The 18,784-nt window shown below is 33.9% G+C and overlaps 3 protein-coding genes across 3 annotated transcripts; all 3 read right to left on the bottom strand.

Annotated features, from left to right (window-relative positions):
- Positions 1-1,459: 1,459 nt before the first annotated feature.
- Positions 1,460-3,755, bottom strand: LOC141677798 (putative aldehyde oxidase Art an 7). The gene is made up of 3 exons (XM_074483868.1): positions 3,255-3,755; positions 2,862-3,022; positions 1,460-2,764 (listed from the first exon to the last, which is right to left on the bottom strand). The coding sequence occupies exons 1-3, from the start codon at positions 3,705-3,707 to the stop codon at positions 1,552-1,554; spliced, it is 1,827 nt and encodes a 608-aa protein (XP_074339969.1). The 5' UTR covers positions 3,708-3,755; the 3' UTR covers positions 1,460-1,551.
- A 322-nt stretch (positions 3,756-4,077) lies between these two features.
- LOC141677800 (putative RNA methyltransferase At5g51130) lies at positions 4,078-9,863 on the bottom strand. Its single transcript, XM_074483870.1, has 8 exons — positions 9,495-9,863; positions 9,242-9,356; positions 7,833-7,880; positions 7,305-7,566; positions 5,537-5,624; positions 5,308-5,373; positions 4,392-4,460; positions 4,078-4,292 (listed from the first exon to the last, which is right to left on the bottom strand). Exons 1-8 carry the CDS (start codon positions 9,603-9,605, stop codon positions 4,203-4,205), a joined length of 849 nt encoding a protein of 282 aa, XP_074339971.1. The 5' UTR covers positions 9,606-9,863; the 3' UTR covers positions 4,078-4,202.
- A 971-nt stretch (positions 9,864-10,834) lies between these two features.
- Positions 10,835-17,688, bottom strand: LOC141677799 (putative lactoylglutathione lyase, chloroplastic). Its single transcript, XM_074483869.1, has 9 exons — positions 17,378-17,688; positions 15,109-15,313; positions 14,888-15,012; positions 14,684-14,748; positions 13,525-13,737; positions 13,338-13,385; positions 12,253-12,360; positions 12,025-12,165; positions 10,835-11,070 (listed from the first exon to the last, which is right to left on the bottom strand). Exons 1-9 carry the CDS (start codon positions 17,499-17,501, stop codon positions 11,029-11,031), a joined length of 1,071 nt encoding a protein of 356 aa, XP_074339970.1. The 5' UTR covers positions 17,502-17,688; the 3' UTR covers positions 10,835-11,028.
- Positions 17,689-18,784: the final 1,096 nt, after the last annotated feature.

Genomic DNA, 18,784 nt, shown 5'->3' with positions numbered 1-18,784 from the left:
AATTGGTAATGGCTTTGCTCTGTTTGTGAGTAAGAAGAAATGTAGTGGCTATGAAATTGTTAATGAACCAGATGTAACAATAATATCTCTATACGCGAGTGCTCAGGCATACAATTTAATTGTTCACCCACTTATATAGAAATGGGAAATGTACACACTGATATCCTTTACAGGCTAACCTAAGATAAACATATATAATCAAAACAGAGATCATATATTCACACGTCAATAAACATATATAATCAAAACAGAGATCATATATTCACACGTCACTGGATACCATAAATATGCAGTATTCATTATATATTGATTTAGTTTCGCTATTCAAAATATGCATCTAGTTATTTATGTAGAACTTGTGCATTTTTTTCTCGTACAAGACAAGTCCATTATATAGCCTTTTGAAATTTATTCAATTATGATTAATTGACATTTGCATTAGTATTAAAATTATTGATACGGTTTAATGCATTGGTGCTAGGTGCAGTTTTTTTGAAGATATAGTTCTTCCTAGCACTTCATCATTTTCTAATGAGCGACAACGAGAATTAGAAGAATGAAAGACCGGGTGAAAGCTCTCAAAAATCAACTAGCCATAATGGAAGCTACTTCCCTAAATCATCAGTCCCCAAATTCTGTCAATAGTCACCAAAATTAGTAGTTAATTATAATGTTGATTATGATGCTTTGGGGAAGATCTTGTAGACATAAGTAAAATATGGATTACGGTTGAAATGAAATTGTAATGTAATTCAGTTTAGTTGGCTATTAGATTTTCCGATTTGGATGTGAATTTACTCTAAGGATTTTTGAAGAACAGAAACAACTTTGTCTCATTTTCATGATTTTGAATTTTGCTTTGCATAATGAATTTTGTTTATAAAATTAGATCTTATATAAATTTATTTATGGGACTTGATCTTTTGTTCTATTATGATTTGAAAAAATTTGCATGCCTACAAAAATAAAAATATTGGCAATTATCGGGTCGCTACAAAAAATTACCAGTATGCAATTTCTGTTGGCACTTTGTGACTAAAATTAACAACAGAAACGTTCGTTAGTAAAGTGTTATTAGCTTTAGCAACCAAATAATCTGTTCGGAAGTTGGTGTTTTTATGGTTAGCTGTGAAATGAAAGATCCGTTATTAGTTTGTTAATATTTCGTTGGTAAATTTAATAACAAAAAAATATTATGTTGGCAGTGACTTCCCAACGACATTAACTCCAACGAAATGTATCCATGATAATTCTGTTGGCAAACTGTTTTACCAACAGATTTCCTTGATATGCCAACAGAATTTTCCCTTGATAAAATTGAATTTTCTTGTAGTGTATCTTAAACGGCAATTTTTCAGAACATTGCAACTTAATTGTTCGAATTTCCTTTCATGTTTTACTAGTTCAAAACAAATTGAGGTACCATTTTAAAAAAGTAGAAACAATATATTTAGCTATGATAGCAGCAAATTTATCCTTCATTCCTCTTTAAAGTTACATGGTGGTGCTACAAAATGTTAGCCAAGAGAATACATCACCAAGAAGAAAGCCCTAAAACCCATTCGACTTCATTTGAACCCAAACTCCCCTACTAGGTACACCGCGATGAACTAGGAAGAGCATATAATACCCCGGTGGAGCAATCCTGCCATTTTCGGGTGCTGCCACCGTGATGGCAGTGTTAGTAACCTGCACTGTCCCCAACACAAGCATTCTCTGTTGCTGAGAATACCCATGAGTAGTGAAAGGTGGTGACAGCATGGTAACCTTCAAGTCTGTGTCACGTAAATCAGAATTAGCATCAGAATCAGCATTGAAGCGGAATGGCATTGTGAATTTCTGTCCGTATCTTAGCTTCTTAGGTGTTATTTCTTCGTTGATTATAGGCTTGTGTTGATTGAGTTTTGGATCCAAGTAAGGAGGTGTAAACTTCTCGACTCTTAGTTCAGTTATAAACCTTTCGCCATCTCCAGGAAAAACATATCTGTTATTTTCGTTACTTCCAGCAACCAAAACTTCTCCATTAGGCAAAACAGCTGATGAAGAATGATACATTCTTGGAATTGTCGTAGCCTTCAAGTTCTTGAATCTGTGTCCATTTTCCTTATTTGGCATGTAAAGCTCGGGTGTCAAATTAGGTTGATCAGCATTCCACCATCCAGCAGTTCCTTTCTTGGCACCGTTAAGCAATATAAGATCTCCGGTGGGAAGAATCAACATGTCACCCATAATTCGAGGTGATTTCATCATTTCAATTTCCCATTTTGGTTCATCTGCTGTTATACTCATTCGACCACAATCTTGTAATGCAGGAATATAGACACCTTTCGGTTTAGGCTTTTGGACCTTATCAACGTGAGCGAAGGCATCCTTTGTATTTCCTCCACAGATCAAGACCTCTACATTCACATTTAGTGGATCTTGAGCATCGAGTTTTATGGGGAGAAGTGCTGACATTCCAGAAGCAGGGTAGTTTCTAGCACCTCCTGGTAACCTAGGAAATTCACGGATGATCTCCGCTGTGTCAGGGTTGAAAATGATTGCACGGTCATTGGCAAAAAGGAAGAGGTTTCCATCTGGAGTTAGGTATAGGAAAGGGTAAAGATTGTTCTCAACCGGATCAGTCGTTTCCTGGAGAAATGGGAAATCAAACTGTTTGACAGGAAAGTTTAGAGTATCTGGTGGAATAATTTCATATGAGAATGATTTTCGACCTCCAACAATGACAAGTCTGCCATCTTCCAAAATGTGTTGAGAAGCATACCTATATATTAACACATAAATCAGGGTTAGCTTTAGGCCCTTACTCGTTTCATGAAGGGTTGTGTGTACAGAACAACATAATAAATTATGATATATACCATCTATCAGAGCCGAGAAGGTCAGGTTTCTCATCAAAGTTGCAGTCATCGCATGGCTTGTGGATTCTGACGGCTCTTCTCCCTTTGAAATAACCTCCAACCGCGATTAGGCTGCCTTCAGCTGAGAGACTTCCAGTTGAGCACCATGGATCGGATTTTATCTGCAGGTGTCATGTATGTTAAAAGAAATTAATTTGCTTGAACATAATAAACCTATGATTTCCAGCATGAAAATGTGTATATATGTAAGGTTTTTTATTGGGTTACTTTTCATGGGAAGTGTTAATAATACGATATGATCCTGGTAAGTCCAATTCTAGTACTTTGAGGTTTTACGAGAACTAGTAAACTAATAGGAACAACATATGTAAAAAGGATCGAGATTGGACATACATCTAAGGCTTTGGTTTCATCAGAATCAGCATCATACGCAAGGGCATGAGCAAAACAATCTGGATAACCCTTCTCGAAATTGATGGGGCAGTTTCCTTCAGGAGTCAACTTTCGAGCTGAATCTCCAAGAGCTGTTGTATCAAACCAAACCACCTTATTATTCGGCATGAGCTGCAGTTGCATTGCAGACACACCGACATTTTCAACTGTCACCCTCCATTGTCCGTTCCATTTCGTCTTGAAATTCGACCTTTCATCTTCCCCGGGGTTTTCTGTTGCAGGTGCATTCCCAAAAAATGGAAATATCGGATGGAAAAACCCAAATAATGCCCTTCCTTCTCCTAGCTTATACGACACAGATTTGTGCACCGTATGATCAGATGTGTTTTCAGCAACCACCGATGAAACAAGTAAAAGAGGAAAGAGGAGAAGGGGCTTCAACAAGGGAGCCATTGGAGATATTCCCCCTTGTTTACTTGGCCCTTGGATTTTTTTGGGTGATTAAGTTTGGTTTTATACTTTTTCATCAGGCTATTTTTAGCCATGGTGTTATGGGTTGGAGTCTTTCAAGATTCTAAATTAAGATTAACCTCCATCTTTTAAGGCCAACCAACTAACAAATAGCCTCCTGCTCAAAATCTACTTGGTAGTTACATGTGCGTAATAATGATAGATTACCTCTTGTGAACAATATACCTCTTGTGCTCAAGATTTCTGTTAATGCTGATTTGTACTAGATTTGATGAACACGGTTCTAATTTTGCTAGCCATCAATAGGAGACGGGAAGAGTGTAGTAATTTAAAGAGTTTATACATCCGACCATGAAGAAGAGAGGCGAGAATTGCATAAAGAAATATGAAGCTCTGATCAGCTTTAATGTATCGTAAAAGTACTTTACATTCACAATACTACAAAAATACCCGCCAGAACAGAGCATTTTATGCAATTCATTTCCAGAATGCCAAAATTGGTCTTTTAAATCCAGTTTTGCTACCAGACAAATGGCAACTGATATCTTCCACTAACCTGAAACCGATCTGCGATAGAGTGAAGACATCAAAAAGATGTTAAAGATATAAATTCTCTATTATTGACATTTCTATCTAATACTCATACATGGAAGAGATGGTGCATACCTTGTCCAAAAGGATATCCTGAAAACTTTCAGGAAAGATTTCTATAGTGCTATAATTATTCCTTGCAGTCTGAGAAAACAGAAAACATGAATTCCTCGTGGTAAGAAAGACTAGCGGTAAAATAAAAGAGCCATAGCAACTGCACATAATGGGCTTGTGGTACAAATGTCTAACTACTGTTTACATGTTGGCAAACATATAGAAGAGATGTTTGCAAGAATTATAATCCCTACACTATCAATAATTTGGTACTCATTTTTTAAATACTTGGTCCTTTAATTAAATATATGGACATCAGTACCTATTCCATTTTGGAAAATTTACTCTCTCTAGGTATTTCTATTTTCATGTAAATGAACTAAATATAATAGAAATACATTCAATCATAGGTTTGAAGTCATGCGCATCAAAATTTAATCACCCTATATGAATCTTCTAGTACTTGGGCGTGGTTTAATTCTGATACTCCCTCCGTCCCCCTTCTTTACAGTGTTTTTCACATGCTTGACACGCATTTTAAGACAACTATAAAGTATACTTCCGTAATTTATTTTTAAAATTTTCTTTTTTTATATAAAAATTTGAACATTATATTTATATTTAAAAGAAAAAAAATTAAAAAAAAGTTATGCAACTACATTTAATAAGAGCATTAAAGTGCGTGCCGAGCCCCAAGAATTGAGGGGGACGGAGGGAGTAACTTATAAGTTACTATACCTTATCAAACACATAACTTGAACTATGAAACATATAATAACCGTGTTAAAAAAGGACTTATAAGTTATACTTTATCAAAGACATAACTTGAACTATCAGACATAATAACCATGTTAAAAAAAGGACTTCTTAAGATCGATAAAAACAAAATTAGGAGACAGATATTTTTTTAAGTAAGCCAAACAACTAGAACTTGTACCTCGGATACTTTACGGTTTTTTGAATATGAGTCCCATGGTTGTGGTTCCAAAATTAGCATGCCACCCTGCTCATATAATTGGATTAAACAGAGATCAGGAAGGGATACTTAATTAACAAACATACCGTATATTGGTAAATTATTTGTGGAAAAGGGATTTCAGTAGGAAGAATCCTTCACAAAACATAATACCCTTTAATAGGTAAAACTAAAGACGAACTAAACATACCGGTTGAAGTAGCTTCCAAATTTTTGTAAATAAATTTATCAACCCTTCATCACCCCAGTTCAAATGGATCCATTTTGTCACGCTCAAACTGCAGACAAGTAGGGTACATATCTAATTACCAACAAATCCAGAAATACTATTACTTTAAATCTTCAATCATACACGACAACAAAAATACAAAAAAAATTGCATAATTAATCTGATACCAAATGGTATCTATGGCATATTAGTTTTCACATGATAAGTTGTAATGGCCATCATTGGCTATGTTACTTGGACTTGGATACAGGTTTCGGACACGGGTGTGGAACAAAGTATCAGACTCTTAGTTCTGAAAAAATTGGACACAGGTGCGGGGTTCGGCATTTAACCTTCACAAAAGTAAAATTATACCACCTCATTATATATTTACATTTGGATATTAGTATTTTCTACCAATAAAACAAAAATTATACTACATAATTGTTTGTGTCAAACTTCTAGCATTAATCAAAAGGATGACATGGAAATAGTAATCTATTGAAATCCCTCCCTATAAACACGTTGTAGTGAGGCCTTATAAATCATTTTGAACTTAATTTGCTTGAAGTTTAGGTGTCCGATTAAGGATCCGACTCAGATCTAGTTCCCACACAGGTGTAATGTTTGGTCAACATGGGTATGAGGGCATAATTGAGGTGAGAAGTCCAGGTAACAGAGATCTTAGGTTTGAACTTTTTTATACTAATTTCAAATTAGAAAACAAACATAAGAAATAAGAAAGATATAAAAGACTTACTCCGTTACTCCTAAATTTCTTTCCAAAAGAATTCTGTGTGTTGAGAATATAATTCTAATGCTCCGATAATCTCCTTCCCAATATTCCAAAAGCTCCAGAAATTATTCATTAATAACAGTACATTTTTAATTACTTTCAACTTTACCCTCAGTCAACAGTGTCAACAAAATAGAATAATGATATTATACCAAATTACCAACAGCCTTAAACCATTTCTCTATTGTACTGACAAGCACAAAAAAGCTACACTCCTGTCTCTCCACACCTTTAAATCTTAAACCCAGTGTAATTTTATTAATTTCCATGTACAAATATGCATTGCTATTTTGTATGGTCTAGTGATTTAGTTTTTACAACAGAAAAAAAAAACCGACAGCCTTGCTAACAATTAAGTTAAATTTTCAGTTTATAGCTTTTGAGTTGTAAACCTTTCATACAATCTTTAGGTTGTAATTGGCTGCAAGAGAAGGCTAGAGAGTGGTAGGCTCAATACAAGCTAGATGCATCGAGAACTTTGTGTTCATGGTTTAGTTTTTGCAAGAAGCAGGGAAGTCATAAATAATAAGAAGTGATTTAGAGGTGACCGTTGAATTCTATAATTATCAACACAATCTTTTGTAAAGTTGGTATGATATTAGAAAGTAGGCCACAATTAGAGGATCAGGAGACCAAACCTAGCTAAAATTCAAAGTGTTTAGCTATCTACTTTACTATTCTTATAATTCTGTTCTGTCTGCCTAATATTATACATAGCATATTGCGGTAAATGAACCAAGTAGCAAGCTGTTTACAGCTGGTATTGTACACTCGCTGACACTCTTCCCTCTGTCAAAGTTCAAACAACAGCCATCTTAATTTTAAATTTGAACGTACAGTGACATGACCATCTCCCTTACCTATAGGACTGCCGACTACTAAGTACTAACTAATGCTGCAACTTGCAATAAACATATTTTAAATGAAGTGGATTTAAATAAAGAACAAACTTACCACATAATTGTGTGATATCGTTTATCATCAGAAATTCGACTCTGCACAAAATTTTCTCTTTGGAAAAACACTCGTTCTGACAGATTACATGGAGATGGGCCTTCACAATCTTCGCCTTTCCGTTCAGTTGGGGACTCAGCAACACTGTTATCAGAAACTTCCACAGCCTTAGCATCTTTTAAACGGGAAGCTTTTGCTGGTAGCTTACCAGTGCTTTCCCTCATATTCCTCCTAAGATTCCATTTTGCTTCCTCAATTCGATCTGCATGATAAAAAAACCGTAATTATTTGTTATTAATTATATACTTAACCAATAGCCTAAAAGTAGCTCTTTTCAACATTATATGTGTGGGCTATAGAATTAAGTTACATTGTTGCATAGAGTTTTGATGTTGTAATGGTGTAGTCTAAATAACAAAAACAAAACTTAAAAAGGAAAGCAGTAAGTAAACAAACACGTGTGACATTCAACACAGACTCTTGTCCCAGAGAACAAAGACATTATCATTTCGTATTTAGAGAACTTACCAGTATCGATATCAACTCCAAGGATGCTTCGGCAACAAAACTTTTTTGCTGCAGATGAGATATTAACTATGTTAGTATTAATATGAAACATTCTGCAAATACTTACAGTTTGAGTTTTCCAAGTATGTTTTTGTGTTAAAACAGTTAAACATGCAGTTGAGAAATAATAAAGTAGCATAGGCATAGGATATACTATCAGCTATATAATCAGAAAAGATATATGCTTCTAGAGCATACCTAATGCATGACATTATATAGCACCAATGTATTGCAAAATGGAAATATCAACATGGTACTACCTTCAACATGCTGGAAGGCAAAACAAATAAGAAAAAAGAGCTTATAATGTTTGCATAGAGCACCATGACAAAAGTAATTTCAAAAAAGCGTGTTTATTCTAAACTAACAGAGGTTCACAAAAAATATTCATTCTCTTTAATTTAGACACCGCAAAGGAGGCATGTAGCTAGCTGAAAAATGGTATGAAAGAACTGTAATCAAGAGAGGTGGTCAAAATTCAAATGGGGTGGCAACAAGATAAACTGCAATTTAAGTTCATAACATCAGCATTAGCAAATTATTTTTGAAAAAAAAAAAATTTACTCATTATTTCCAAAGAAACAATAGCTACAAACTGACCTATTTTTAGTCAAAAAATAGTGATGTAGCTCAAATTTCTATATTCTCTATCAGATAAAAAGCAAAACAAACGAGTTAAAAATTTTCATCACGTTATCACTAATCAAATACAGTGTAAAGGTCAATAAGATTAACAAATATTAATAATATACATATGAAAGTACAGACTATGTCTGAAACCAATTAGAAGCATGGTAGAATATTTTATTCTTAAAATTGTAACACACATAGACAGATACATATACACAAGTCACTTCAATGATAAACAACAAGCATACATTCCCGACTCCTGTTTTGGAATTGGACAGAGTTAAAAATTCTTCCACTGTATCCCAAAATTACAAAAAATTATGATCTTTAAAGAGTCCAGGTAACAAAGCTTAAGAAACCGCAGCTATCCATTTCCAAATCATTTAACCAAAAAGTTGAAACTACATTTTAATAACTAAATTCACACACCGCCGTCAGTTAGGCAGTTACAACTGTCTAACAGAAAACTTACCACAATTAACCACACACTTCCCCCCTCGGAAATTTTAAACAGAGTCCTACAAATACAATTAAAGAAACCGCAGCTATCCAATTCCAAATCATTTAATCAAATAGTTTGAACTAACTACGTGTTAATTGCTAAAACCATACACCGCTATCAGTTAGGCAGTTACAACTGTCCAACAGAAAACTAACAACCATTAACTCATACTTCCCCATTCCTAAACATAAAACAGAATTCTATACACACAATTAAACATATTTACGAGAGTAATTACCGATATTAATAGTGATCAAGCCGCTATTACATCCGATATCGAGACAATCCTTTCCTTCAAACCACTCCTTCTTAAACACCTTCACTCTCGGATCTTCCTCTAGCTCCTGACCAATCTGTAATCCAATTTCTTCACTATTACAATAAACAATAATAAATTGAATACTTTCAAGACCGGAAAATTTTATTCATTTATCGAGATTAAAAATACGAGTTATTGAACGACATTGGGAATAGAGATGTGAAAGACGTACACGATAGCCGTAGTAGTTTTTGTAGTTGCCGAAGAGAGCTACTTCTTTGCGTTTTCTCTTCTTTGAGTTTGAGTTTTTAGCTTTGGGTGTTAGCTTAACGACGTCGTTCATTGTTGGTGTGAATGAGTGGAGCTTCTCAAAATTGGTGAGAGTTTTAGGAATTTGAAAGAGAGGGGTTTAGAGGAGACGTGTTAGGGTTTAGGGGAATAGCAAAGGGCTCAATTTTATTCAATTTATTGAATTTCTGTTGGTTCTTTTTTTAGGCTTTGGTTAATGTTTAAAAAATGAAAAAATACTAAAAAAATATTGTATGAATATTGATTTTATGAAATTAACTGGAATTTATCAGAATCGACATGAAGTAGTGTGTTATAAAAATCCGGAATTGGGGAAGATCGGTAGCACTACCGATTTGGAATTAATTGAAAATCGGGGATCAATTGGAGTAAAAATCTGATGTATTATAATATTAGGTTATATTTAATATATTATTATAATTATATTAGTTATTTATTAACAAATATATCTTTATTATATCATAATTTCTATAATTATTCATATTTAAATTAATATAGTATTTTAGTTTTAATAAATAATTATATATACTCCAATAAAGTAAAATTCGTAAAGATTAATCGGATTTCAAAACTCGAACCGGTCGGATACTTTGTAGGGAATTAATCGGATTGAATCGGGGATTTTTAGAACACCGACTTGAAGTGGAATTTGTGGAATTTGTGTGTTTCTAAAAATGGTAACTGTAATAGATTTGGGTTACAAACTTGTAAGTTGTAGCTATGCATTTAAATTTAAAATTTTGTGTTTTGAGGTCATTTCTCAGAAGGCACTTGTATGGCAATAGCTGCATAAAGCAGAAGTTTTACATTTGGTATTATGATACAACCGTTTAAGAAAAGTACTAAAATATATAATATAGTTTTTTCTTGAATTTCATTATTGTTAATTTTTTGGATCTTATGTAGTTACTATTAGAGTGGGGATGATATTAAGCAGAAGTCATCTCAACTGTAATATAGTCCTGCAAAAACTGTGAACTTAGCCAAAAACACACTATTTATTGGGGGGGGGGGAAATTGTTGAAGGATAAAACAATATAATCGATCATATTTTGGTACCACCACGGAGATCCTAGCAACTACACTACAGGCGAGAACCGACTGGGATTAATGTCCCAACATGAGGACAGAGTGCATAATGATCTATCCTGTATTATTCCTTTCATTCATTACCGCCCGCAGATACTGTCATCCAAAAAAAAAAAGAATCAACATTCGCAATTCTAGCCAGCACAAATCTGGCCACCACTCGCCTATTACCAAGATGCTAATTATTACTGCTTTCATTATATTAAAAACTTGAACTGCAAAAAGGATATCATACATTCTACGGCCAGGACTTCCTGAAAGAACAGTTCACTTTGATCTTGTAAACTATCGAAAACTTTACAAAGTTTTACATTACTCTCTGACCACACGATCGATTGTTACAAGAGAATTATGTAATGATTCTAAGGTCATTCCAGTTCCTTCAAAAAGTCGAGATTGTCAACAAAAACCTACAAAATTGTGAATAAATTACGAGTGATCAGCACATAGTTAGCACTAAAAAGATCGAATAACACAAATTGTTCTCACCAAGTATTCTACATTTTCAGTATAAAAGGCAGGATCATCAGATTAGGATAATTTGAATAAATTAATTCATCCATTAACGAGTGGTGGAGGCAGAAAATTTTTCTAGGATGATTGAAACCAAATTACAATTTTTATAAAGTTAAACAATATAGCTTACGGCTATTGTATTAAAGGTTATATCTACAGATTTTATTACATAAAGTACTCAATTGATATACAGTATTACATTTTACTCTTCAACTGATAGCATGTACATATAAAATTTCAACTGGCTAAAGACAAGTTTAACACCTTTCTAAATACGTTAAAAGGCCCTAATTTATTATGCAGAAACCCTACAAGCAGCTACACGGCTACACCGCACTCCGGGAAAGAGAAGACGAGGAGGAGCCAGGGGGCGAACTGAGCGTTAAGTATGCAGCTGCCCGCTGGTAGGCCACACCATTTCATGGCTCTGCCCTCTATAATGAATATAGAATTCTACTTCATAGTCTAGAATCTAGATATATAACTGATTTGAAATTTTTCCTGATTTGATCAAGTGGCCGAATACTATGGGAGTCTCAGTTAAATAATAGTGTTCAAGAATATCTAAAAGCTTGTGCCTGATAGTCTGATCATGTACTAGGCAAAAGCATGCTTGACTTTGTAAATAATGCCAAGTCCTAGATAATTATATGGAAGGAGGTGTACACTTATGTTGAGGCTCAATTGGATATATGGAAAGGAGGTGCAAGTAATCTTGAGACTCAGATGATGTAATCAAGATCCAAGGTCAAAAAAATAACTCTTTTTTACCAAAGGAAGCGAATATCTCATTCATATAAAAAAATTATAAACACTAGCGTCAAACAAGTTCTCAGATAAAAACATACCGATTTCCAACCATCAGGATCCAGGCATGCAGTAATTTTTGTGCTGATTCCAGGTAAGGGTCCAGGTTCCCGTGTAATTTTCCCACCACAGAGTTTAATTGCTTCAGCAGTTTTATAGACATCATCTGTGCCTATTGCAATCTGTATATATAGTAAAAGTAATGATCAGCTTATAAAGTATCTTATAGCTTATAGCTTACAACATAAGTGAAGGAAAAAAGAATCAACCTGAGCATACGCATTTCCTTTGTCATATTCAGTGACTCCATAATTGTATGTCAACTCTAGCACGGCATTTTTGTCTTCTGGTCCATAGCCCATCATTGCAATTGTATACTGAAAACAAGACAGTAGTTTAGCCTGTGCAAAAACATAGACTGCCTAACCCGGAGAAAAGTTCAGAGAAAAATCCTCAATTCAAGTAGTTATATTCAACAATGCACATACCCCATAACTAAATATCGCAAGTTAATTTCATGAAACATGACAATAGGTAGCAAAGCAAATTTTAGAGAAAAAAACTGCAGAGATGAATGCAACTTGCTTCAGTATCTACAATGTAAGACAATTTATTACCAATATAACACAACATAAGACATAACACAAGAACTGCATAAAAACATGGAACATTCACCAAAAATTAAACTAAAATTGCAAGGAATCTGTCGGGAAATTCCAGAAATATAAAGCTACAGCTTTCTTGCACAAGCAGACCTCCAAATCCTTATAAATAAACCAGCAAATAAAAATTATTTCATGAACTCCGCATTGCTTATAAAATTACCTATGCAAGGGAAGTCAAATAGATAAAGGACAACTTAAACACATCGCATTATGCTAATAAACTAAACATCTGAGATGATTAACTTGTAACTGTTTACAAGTAATAGTACGAATTTATAATTTTCACAGCTCAGCAGCAAGAAGCATTTTTTTTGTTCTCATCAATGAAAGCCTTGAGAAAACTACCCAGTACCAACTGACAAAGCATGTCTACTACCACCAGTGCACCATTAAATCAGATCCAAGTAGAGCCGAACAAGTTCAAGAACAACAATACCAATATATCTGATAAATGAGAATAGATCCAACTCCTTCCTTGAGAAACCAGTTCAAATTAAAAGTTACAGTACAATCTTAAGAAGCAGAACAAGAAGAAAGAAAGAAAACTGGATTATATTAAACTTAAGATATTGCAGTACTGTGCATGTAGCATGTGTCTGTAATATTTATTTCCCGATTTATTTCATAGGTGGATGGCAAGGCATAGAAGAAACTGCTAATATCAACTATAAACAGGCCAATGTAATTACCTTGTATTCAGCGTTATCACGCTTGCGAAGAAGCTCCATTCCAAAAGCCTAAGTGAACAGATAAGATAGAAATTTCAAAACTTCATAGAGAATCTTTATCCACTAATTTCATAATCATAAAGTAATTATAGGAAGAAGGAACAAGACAAGGTATACAAAAATTAGTAAATTGGACAAGCAATATTACCTTTTCATAAAAATTTATTGCTCGATCAAGATCTCCAACACGAAGCATTACTTGACATAAAGGCTCAGGCGTAGGGCCCCTCTCTAAAAGCTCAAATTTGTAACCATCTGGATCTTCAATAAATGCAATAACTGTTTTTCCGCCTTTAACAGGACCAGGTTCCCGAGTCACTGTCCCACCCTTAGCCTTTACAAGTTCCACAGTCTTGGCAACCTGGAAGACTCAATTTCATTATATTGTGTGGTCCGAACCCAAAGATATATTAACGAAAAGAACAAGAAACTGTATATAAAAGTTTTGCCCTCAACAAAAAAAATAAAATATTCTATGGCCATCCCGTCATCTAATAAATAAATCATATATACTCCTATGTTACTCGGACTCTTCAATTCACCATCAAGTACCCATGTCGGACAACTCAACACTCGGACTTGGACACTTATTTTAGGCAAAAGCATGTATATTTTTTAAAATTTTGCCGAGTGCGATAATTGGACACGTTTCCCTGTCAGACACTTCTAGCCGAGCCCGAGTAACATAGATATACTCTGTGTATTAATTATAAAAATACTTGAAATTATTCCTGATCATAGTCGCCTATGAGAGCAAGCAAATAGTGTGCGCGCATATCCAGTAATGGTAGAAAAAAGCAACAAGGTAATCAAATAAAAACAGCTTTAAAAAAGTAGCTATCTACCAGCAGATTGCTGCCAAATAGTGTCTTGAGTGTGAAGTAGTCAACTATTCAAGATTTAAATGAAAAGTGTGTACTATGGTCATTGCATATATATTCTTGGATATTCTTGGACTTCCACATCCAGTAAGCCATTGCTTATGAGAGATAATTTGTAGGACGTTTGCTCACACAAGATTAACATGTGTAAATAGTTAAGAATGTTTAGCATCATAGGTTATATACCATAGGAAGTCACACACTTGATGCATATTAAAATATGTACACTTTTTTTCCTTTCTAAAACTTTGTAACCATGAACCATATACGAAGAAAAAAAGATTGGAATTAATATTAATAGTCAACTTCAAATGGTAATTTGCATTAAAAAGTTCTTTTAACTTCTCACACAGTATATAACTATTCTATAAGATTTGTTTAACAAATGAATGATACGAATATTAAATACTCGGACAGAGAGCTTACATCATCAACTGCTATGCCAAAGTGTCCAAACCCAGATCCGATATCATACTTATCAACTCCATAATCTAATAAAATAACAAATTATGAAGGGCATAAAAGACAGTAAAAAAGTAATCCAAAAATAAGATAAAAGATTTAAGCATCAACCATATTAACAATGCGTTAACTTTAAAAAAATTACAGAGAAATTTTGAAATCACTTACTGTAAGTGAGTTCTACGACGAAGTGAGAATCTTCTGGGCCATATCCAAGAAATGCATTTGTATATCTCTCTTCAGGTATGTCACGTTTCCTCAACAACTTCATCCCCAGGCACTCTGTGTAAAATCTGCAGCAACAATTAGAGTTCAACCCAAATGCAAGACAGTACTTTCGAGTAAATTTCAATACTCATAAAGCAGACCATGACGACAAATAATATTACTTTATTGTCCGGTCCATATCACCAACACGATAAACAACATGGAGCATTCTTCGCTTGTCCTGCTTGACCCACTGTAGAACATTTTCTTCAGTAGAAGCGGTGCTTGCTTGAGCAGCATTTCCCATACTGGTAACTATAATGCTTTTCTTATCTCCTCTTAGAAGCTTGAAAGATTTCAGGTTGAAAAGCTGTGACTGTGGCACCACTAAACACACATTCAAACACATCACATGTCATGATAAAATTGTGTCATGAGTCTTGTTTTCTTTTTAAAAAGTACTGTAAAAATTCTCAGAAGTGTACAAAACTCATTATCATACTTGTTTCAACTACTATGCTATATACATAAACATCAACGAAGCATCTCTAGAAATGAAGTGGGGAACCACAACAAACAAAAAAAGTTCCTATTTAGATTAAAATGGATGTAAATTTGAAAAGTACAACAAACAAAATACATTATAATATCCTATCCGGCTATCCCTATTGACCCCATTATTCATGTATTTCTCAGAATTATGCCATAAGAGAATAGTACTCCCTCTGTCCCATTGAGAACTGTACATTGGGGGACGGGATCTCGGCACGCATTTTAACGCTCTTTTAAAGTATAGTTGCATAAATAATTTTAAAAAAATTTCTTCTATACAAAAATTCAATATTTATAGTCTATTACAAAAAAAAGAAAATTTTAAAAATGAGTAATGGAGGTATAGTTTATATTTATCTTAAAATGCGTGTCGAGTAATGAAAAAAAAACTGTATAGAATTGAATGCAACAGAGGGAGTATGACTTTTGAAAAACACGAACATGAGACTTCCTAATTTTCCACTCAAACTACATTTCCTAGACATCACTATGCAGTCATGAATCGATATTATAATGGGATCTCAGTGTATTACCTCAATTTATTTATTTATACCTAGTTGAATAATTTCATCTAGTAAACACAAACTATATACTCATAAATCACAATCTAGCTTAAATGTAATGATACAAGCTTAATTCCAGAAAGGCGAATCAGGTATACAACATAAACAGTATAAGTGTCTACTAAAACACAGCTAAATGTCTGAATAACATGTCTATAAAATTACAAATCCCAAATAAATAAGTGCACCTACATCAATTCGATCATTCACTCCTGAATGAATAGATTCGGCTAATAAACATAGATTATACATCCGCAACCAAGCCAAGGTGTATATGTAAAAGCTGAATTCCGTCTAAAGGCAACTTACGCATACAACACTGCGAGTCCAAGTACTCGCAAAAAACAGCTAAATGTCCACATGACAAGCCTACAAACTCAATTAGAATCAGCGTAACTACATCCAATCAATCATTTATACCTAACTGAATTATATCAAAAAAAAATAAGCACAAATCATGTGTAAACAATCTAGCTGAATCGTTTCTATACATAAGCTGAATTCCATCAATAGGTTGAATTACGTATAGAACAGAGTTGGTTTAAATGTCTACAAAAAACAGCTAAATGTCTACATAAACAGAAATCTAAATTAGCATCAGCGCACCTACATCAAAGCATTCACTCACACCTAATCATACTAATTCAACAAATGAACACAAATCATAACTTCAATTCCATGGAAATGCAAATTACATCTACACCGCTGTCAGTCTACGTGTCAAAAAAAACATCTCAGTACACATCGTCACTACATCAAATCAATCATTCATACCTAATCAAATTACTTCGACTAATAAGCACTAATCACGAGTTCACAATCTAGCTGAATCGCACATATACAATAGATTGTGAACAATAGGCGAATTACTTATACAACAGAGTCGGTCTAAAAGTCTACATAATCACAAATCCAAATTAAAATCAGAGCACCTGCATAAAATTAATCACTCACACCTAATCGTATTAACCTAACAAATAAACAGAAATCAAACTTCGATTCCTTTAAAAGGCGAATTACATAACCAATGGCATCAGTCTAGGTATCTTAAAAGCAGCTAAACACTACACTAACTACATCAAACCAATCATTCACACCTAATCGTATTAATTCAACAAAAAACACAACTCCTAACTTCAATTCCACCTAACCGCGAATTCTGTAAACAAAACTATCACTCAACATCTCCAAACAACACCTAATCATTCCACATCATCGCAATTACATCAAATCACTCAATTACACCTAATCCAACAACTTCAACAAACTATAAACGAAATCAACAATAACTACACATAAAAACACACACACAAAACGTGAGTCTCAAGTGCGTTACCGCTACGGAAACAGAGTCGTTGCGGAGACGATACGGGAACACCGAAACGAGTGGCGCCGGAGAATCTGAAGGCGGAGATAGAAGGACGAATCGTCGACGACGCCATCGGCAAGATTCGAACCATCAAAATCTATCAATTCGAGATAGGTCTTTATTTATGTTTGTGTGTATAGGTGTGTGTATAGGTTTGTGTTGAAAGGAGTGGAAACGAGAGTGAATGATGGATAGGTGATGATGATGCTATTGGTTTATTCTTTGTTCATGTTGTGTTTGTTTTGGTTGAGTTTGTACGGAAGGCGATGGTCACGAGAATAATTGTTTGTAGCTTTTTGTTATCCTTTGCCCTCGAAGGTAAATAACGAATTTTAACTTTGGAAAAAATAACAAAATAAATGTGTTTCCAAGTGATTTGGTTCGGTTCGGATGTTCGGTTGATTTAATTTTAATGAAATTAGCAAATATACAGATTTTTGGTAAAATATTTGTAAATTTACATTCTTCACTTATTTATTACAATTATATGTTTTTTATATATTAAAATTAAAAAAATTTGCAAATATATGTTCATTACACACTCCACTTTAGTGCCATCTCACAATAATTACGTTATATCTCGCTTCATCTCTATCATCACAATCGAAGTTAGTTGTTTACAAATAATTCTTATCTTTGTACCAACTCTACATGTATTTCACACGTGTTTGGTTTTATGTCGATTTACATCATGTAATTTAAGCTCTAATTTGTTTAATATTTAGTGTTAGATTGATATCTTGATCTTTATATACGTATATTTTAATATACTTCAATAAGTGAATTCTTTTTCAGTTATTATGATTCATACAAAATTATGTTTTACTTTTAAGGCTCCTTCGATCTTCTTTGTTTCTCCCTTTAAATGTCGTTCAAAGGTGTATCCAAGATAATACTAAGCATGTTGTTCAAAATTTTGAAGAATATACATTGATAAGTTGTATGTATGCTATGTCAAATCTATATATCTATATAAAGTAAAATCTCGGGAGTATGACGTGTCAGTGCTCAGTATCCTCCAAATTGTCCTTCTCTCATTTCAAAGACATCCTGAAACTGATCACTTTTATAACTTTTTGACTCTCACATCCAGTCAGTTTCAAATTGCTGGCTTTTCATCTCCCCCGCTCAATCAGTTACAAACTTTAAGCCTTCAAAATTATATTAAGTGGAACCTATTTATTCAGAGCTTGAATGTCAAATGCCTTGAACCTCTATCTTGAAATCCTTTCCTAGATATTGCTAAGATACTGCCACCTAGTTTGTCGAGAATAAGAATGTCATTATTATTTTGATATCTAGAACTGTTTATTAGTTACTTCCCGAGCCTTTTAGCTCATTTATTTGTGTTGATCTAACCTTGACAGTTAAGCA

The sequence above is a fragment of the Apium graveolens genome, chromosome 8, assembly GCF_009905375.1.
Source record: "Apium graveolens cultivar Ventura chromosome 8, ASM990537v1, whole genome shotgun sequence".
In the NCBI taxonomy this organism is placed as follows: Eukaryota; Viridiplantae; Streptophyta; class Magnoliopsida; order Apiales; family Apiaceae; genus Apium; species Apium graveolens.
The sequence above is the reverse complement of the archived record's forward strand: the minus strand, read 5'-3'. Positions and strand labels throughout refer to the sequence as shown.